This window comes from Microcebus murinus, chromosome 22, assembly GCF_040939455.1.
Source record: "Microcebus murinus isolate Inina chromosome 22, M.murinus_Inina_mat1.0, whole genome shotgun sequence".
Lineage (NCBI taxonomy): Eukaryota > Metazoa > Chordata > Mammalia > Primates > Cheirogaleidae > Microcebus > Microcebus murinus.
In genome coordinates, this window is record NC_134125.1 from 21173674 (window position 1) to 21179690 (window position 6017).

Genomic DNA, 6017 nt, shown 5'->3' on the forward strand with positions numbered 1-6017 from the left:
CCTGTAAAGTGTGCCAACTTCACCTGTCCAGTGACAGCTAAGATACGAAGGGGGGGTACCATAGGGTGGCAGCAGGGAAGAAATTAGCAAAAGAGTTAAAGATTAAGTGTTAAGATTCTAACACTTCAGGGAAGCCAGCTGCAGAGAAGGAACTTGTTCCCAAATGAACACATAAGTTTAGATCATAATAAGGAGTAGCAAGGTAGCTGGTTGCTAGAATTATGGTGGGGGTCAGAGGCTCTTCCCAGCTTTTTATTACTGAGGCTGGGGTATCTCTTGGCTTTAACCAGGTCTCAGGAGGTGGCCTTGGGTCAACACAGATCTTCCCACTCAGGGGTAGACAGGCAGGCCTCTCCCTTACCTTGAGAACTACAGCAATTCCTGGGCTCCATTGCCTGCCTCTTTAATAACTAATGATTTTCAGTGACTCAGACCTTCCTGGGACTTTTGGTATCCACCCACTGTTCTCCAACGTAAACAAAGCACAAGGGAAATTACCTCTAGGGATCAAAGCTTTGGGAAGGGCCAGAGGTTGGGGGTGGGAGTTGAGTCTTAAAACGAGGAGGGGGAGGTCTTCCAGTGCCCTTTTCAGTGCTACCTGCCTCTCACCAAGTAATCCTACATTTGAGCACCCCAGACAAAAATGGTAAGTGGGATCAAGACCTCGATTTGAACTACTCAGAGAGGGTATTTCCCAGGCTGAGTCTCCCACGGTGCCACCAACCGTGCTTCCTGACTGACCCGAGCAAGGCCTTGACACTCTCATCTCTGTGGGAGGCAGACAATGGATGCAGTGGGCTCCTCGTGGCTAGCTAGGTCGGGAGGCTGCCTAGGCGGGAGGACAAAGGCAGGGCCAGCATCTCGCAGAACCAGGGACTGGGGGCGGCCACGGACAGCCCTAGAAAAACCACGACACTTAAAGCGACCCCACACGCCCTGCCTACGAACCCCAGGTCCTGGACTGCACAGAACATTGGAAAGGCAGCCCCAGACCTCGCGAGAACTCGTTTCTCTCAGAACCCAGGCCCTGGCCCAGCCTGGGACGCCTGTCTGACGAAGCTGGGGGAGCTCGGGGCAGGGGCAAGGCTACCGCGGACCCGAAGGGGCCTAGGGCCGTGCCTAGGACATCCCGGCCTTGATTTACAACGCTGTTAGGAAAATTAAACAATGAATAAAGCCACGTTCAGTTCTCAGGGAGTGGAATTCAATGCCCACTGCTCGATTCCTCGCTGCCTCTCACTCAGCAGCCCAAACTCTAGCAGCTTCAGGAGCCCGGTAACGGCTTCAAAGGCGACCAAATTCGTGCGCAGAAACCGTCCGCGGCTCTCCTCTCGCGGGAGCTTTCCCATGGGGCCAACGGCCAGCTTGCCGTCTGATTGGCCCAGCCAGTGGGTGATCTTCCGCCATCTTTACTTAGGGCACTACGCGTGCACCTGGCCGCCTTCACAGTGAGGGCGGAGGCCCCGCCCTCTCCGCCTGCTCAGTGCGTGCTCAGCGGTTCGTGAGCGCCTAGTGTAAGGCCTGAAGGGTGCCAGAGGAGCCCGTGGATGGCCCTGAGTGGGAGGAGCTAGGCGGAGGCGCGGCGATGACGTGTTTTAGGGACCGTCTCCTAATTCCGCGCCTGCTCTCCCGCTGTTTCAGGGGCTGGCGACCGCTGCGCCCTCCCACCGACCGGGCCAACGAGCTCGGCTTCCCGTGAGATAACCGCTGGGGGGACACGACCCTACAGTGTGATAGGGGCCCTAGGGCTGAAAACAGGGGACCTCCGCAGGGTGGGAGTCAATGGTATTCACTTTCCCCATCTTTACTGGATGATCATAAGAGCTAATTCTTGATGAGGCCTCCTGGGTACCTCGCGAAAACGCTTTGCGTTGTCACAAAGGTTAAGGCAGCTAAGTGCAAAGCGCCGAGAAGAGGGCCGGTGCAAGCAAGCGCTCGGGAAATGTTGGCTACTCTCGTCTTTGCAGACGTGGGAACTGGGGCTCAGGGAGGCTAACAGCTAAACAGGCGGCACGACTGGGATTTGAACCCAGGTCTCCAAGGGTTCAAGCCTTTGCCTTGCAGATACCCGCAAAGGATTCCTAGAGTTTTAGAGAAGTGCACTCATTACTCACATGGGTAAACTGAGTCCAGCCGGGGAAGGGCTTCCTTCTGTTGTAATCGCTAACCCCCAGACCCTGCATTCTGTTCTCACTTCCCTGGCGTTTCCTACCCCAACCCCGTCTCCTTTGCCCAGTTAATTCATTGATTCAGTCAACATCCTGCCCCTGGGGGCATGCTGATCCTGTGGGATCCGAGTGGCACCAGCAGAGGGGACTCCAGAGTCCGGCATCGCTCGCTCCCCCCGCTGCATCTACTGAGCTTGCCTAAAATGCAGGGGATTTGGAACCACACTGACCGGATTCAAATCCCAGCTTCACCACTTAGCAGCTGTGTGTCCTGGGAAAATGACCCACCTTCTCTGTGCCTCTGTGTCCTCACCTGTAAACCGAGATCCCAGGCTGGCGGGAGGGTTTAAGCCATCGAGAGTCCTTAGCCAACGTCCGGGCCGGGAGTAAACTCAATAAATGATGATTATAATCAATCTTCGCTACTATCCCAGGGAGTGGACAGGATCGCGTCCCTCATTTTACAAACGAATCGTTGCTGAGACTCAGAGAAGTAGACTCTTGCTCGAGGTCACGGAGCTCTGAAGTGTAGCATCCCTCGATTTGAACCCGGCTTCTTTAGCTCCAAAAACTGCAGCCGGTCCTGAGAGGTTCGCGCCAACGGCTCAGAGATAACGTGAGGAAAACGCCAGCCTGGGAGAGGGGCTTCGGTGCGCGGGGAATTTGCAGACGCTCCCTGCGGGCGGGGAGTGCCTGGTCTGTCCTTCAGCCCCGGACCTTGGCGGGTCCCGGCCCCGCGGACCCAAGTGCTCCGGGCGGTGGAGGCGGCCGCGGACGAAGAGCCGGCCGCAGTGGCCCGAGCCGCGCGGGAGAGCCATGTCGCAGCCGCAGCTGGGGGGCGCCGAGCGCGACCTCTACCGGGACACGTGGGTGCGGTACCTGGGTGAGCGCGGGGACCCGTGCGGCGACCGCGCCCCCGCAAGGCCGGGAAGCGGGGCCCGTCGGACGCCGGCCCGGGGCCTGGAGGAGGCGGGAGGCTCTTAGTTCTCTCGGCGCTTGGGCCGGAGACTGGGCTCAGAGAGGGCTAGGTGCTTGCTCAAGGTCACACCGCCCTGGTGGGACGAGGAGGCCCCCACGAGTGAGCGGGCCGTCCTCTCTGGCGTGCTCGGGCGGCCGTGGAGTCGGGGGTCCGGACTCGCATTCGGCCCTGCCACTCGTTAGCTCCGTCTCCGCCTCAGTTTCCTCCTCGGCACAAAGGGATGAACTCGAGGGCGGCTCTCACTGGGTGGCGGTTGTAAGGGTGGAATGAGATAAGACAGGCCGGGCCCATAGTGAGAGTCCAGTTAGTGGGGCTGCCGTTGATCAGGAAGCGTCTCTGTCACCTCCTTAGTGCTGATACTCCTAGGACAAGGCTCGGAATCTAACCAATGAGCGATGATTGATGACTCTGTGTCCAGGTCTCCCACAGGGGCCCTAGAGTCAAGATAGGCATCCTTGGCACCAGTTTACAGCTCAGAAAGAGAGGCTCAGAGAGGTAAAGTCAGTCGCCTAAGGTCACCCAGCTTCTGCTTAGCAGGCTGGGATTAGAACCAGCTTACTTGAGCGCCCCCTTGTGGAACACGAGCCTGGGAACTAAGTGTCCCCTCTCCCTAGGCTATGCCAATGAGGTGGGGGAGGCTTTCCGCTCCCTGGTGCCGGCGGCTGTGGTGTGGCTGAGCTATGGTGTGGCCAGCTCCTACGTGCTGGCAGATGCCATTGACAAAGGCAAGAAGGCGGGAAAGGTGAGTGTCCCCCCGCCCGGGCGACTCCTCACGTGGTTCAGTCCTCAGCCTGGCATGTGATACAGTCCCCATGGGACAGTGCTCTCCTCACCGCCTTGCCTGGTGCAGTCCATACTTCAGTCCTGTCTGTAGGGTAGTGCACCCTCACCCCCATGTTCCCCCCCCAGACCTGGACGTGGCAGTCTGTATGCCAGTCCTGGGCATGGACAAGTCCACCCCCAGCCCTCAATGTGGTGCAGTCCAGAGCCCCCTGTGCCCCAGCGCTCCCCTGCTGGCCACTCGCCTCTCTCTGGTCCATCCTCATGCCCCTTGTCACAGGGTTTCCTGCCTCTGCCCCAGCTGGATTAAGTGTCTCTGTGCTCACCAGGTGCCAAGCCCTGAAGCAGGCCGGAGCACCAGGGTGACTGTGGCTGTGGTGGACACCTTCGTGTGGCAGGCTCTGGCCTCCGTGGCCATCCCAGGCTTCACTATCAACCGTGTGTGTGCTGCCTCTCTCTATGTCCTGGGCACGGCCACTCGCTGGCCTCTGGCTGTCCGCAAGTGGACCACCACCGCCATCGGGCTGTTGACCATCCCCATCATTATCCACCCCATTGACAGGTGAGTGCCCTCCTGGCCTCAGGGCTCATCCACCCTGCAGGTGGAGCTGGACTCTGAGAGGTGTGGGGCATGCCCACTTTGTACAGGACAGTGGCAGGCTGGCACCCAGGGCTCCTGACATAGAAAAGACAGTCTGTGCCCTTGTCATGTGATCTGGCAGGTACTTTGACAGTGAAGGAAAAGAGGTGCCCTAAGGATATGGGACACAGACAAGGAAATTCCAAGAAAGAAAGCTTAGTGTTACTAAACAACCAGAGGCAGGAAGAAGCAGGTGCACCCATCTGGATGGGATGGGTTTGGGGAGGTGTTGGTGACAGAAGCCTAACTCAGACTGAATGATTAAATAAAATAGGAATAACATTCCACAGTTGTGTTACTTTGAGGCATGGCTGGACGTAGGTAGCTAATGATGTCATTAGGGCTCTGGGTCACCCATCCTGCTTCCCTTCTTCCACACTACTCCTTGTTGGCTTTTCCCTTGTAGGAGCAGATGGCCCCCAGCAGCTCCCAGCTTCCGTCCCACCAGCTTAGGAAGCCCCATCAGAAGCTTTTTAATAGTGAGAACAAAAATCCCAAGGAAGGTTGTCATTGGTCCATCCCAGACTAGGTGCCCACCCCTGAGCCAGTTTCTCATTTCTGACTGGCCAGGCTTGGGTCATGTGCCTGCTCTTAGAACTAGGGGTGAGGTCAACCCAACCAGACCAACATGGAGTGCAAGGAGTGTTTCTCCAGGGGAACATAACTGATCCTGAGGCCCCGAGCGAGTCCTTTACTCTCTTTGTGCCTCGGTTTTCCCAACTGAATAAAGAGGAGGAAGATGTCTGCCATTCTGGGGGTTTGATTCTGGCTTCTCCAAGTAGCCCAAGGTGGGAAGAGTGGGTTAAGGATGAGTGTCCACCTGGGTGGCATGTGTATCCTGTATCTAGGGGTCCTTTTCCCTAGCCCTGGCCTCAGGCCTCCTATTCCCTCATTGCCACCCATTGGCCACCTGCTCACCACCCTCGCCCTCCCTGCAGGTCGGTGGACTTCCTCCTGGACTCCAGCCTGCGCAAGCTCTACCCGTCGGTGGGGAAGCCCAGCTCCTCCTGATCGTGCAGTGGCCTCTTGCTCGTGCCAACGGCCCGTTCCTGCCAGGAGATGTGGATGCCTGGCTCCCGACTCCAAGACCCTGGCCCCTGAGTTTGAGCCGGATGGGCACTTAGAAACAAATACCTCAAGGAGCAGTGGCTGCAGTGAGTCCCAGACAGAGGCAGAACCTGAACCCCGACGGCTTCCCTGAATCCATGACACCGAGCGGGAGTGGACTCTGGGTGGGCCTGGCCCTGTCTTTCGACAAGAAAGTCACATCCTCCCGTGGAGAGTGAGCAGACTGAGGCCCAGAGAGGGCAAGGAGCATGCTCAGGGTCACTTGGCAAGCTGGGCACCCAGAGTCACCCACGGTGACGCAGCTGGACGAGGAGCAGACACTCAGGGAGAAACGCAGGAGTGCAGTCACCGGGACACCTCAGGGCACGTTCTCTGGCCAGCC

General features: G+C 58.0%; 1 protein-coding gene across 1 annotated transcript; it reads left to right on the forward strand.

The window, feature by feature from the left end:
* Positions 1–2817: 2817 nt before the first annotated feature.
* MTFP1 (mitochondrial fission process 1) lies at positions 2818–5709 on the forward strand. The gene is made up of 4 exons (XM_012763909.3): positions 2818–3051; positions 3762–3889; positions 4257–4489; positions 5506–5709. Exons 1-4 carry the CDS (start codon positions 2985–2987, stop codon positions 5576–5578), a joined length of 501 nt encoding a protein of 166 aa, XP_012619363.2. The 5' UTR covers positions 2818–2984; the 3' UTR covers positions 5579–5709.
* Positions 5710–6017: the final 308 nt, after the last annotated feature.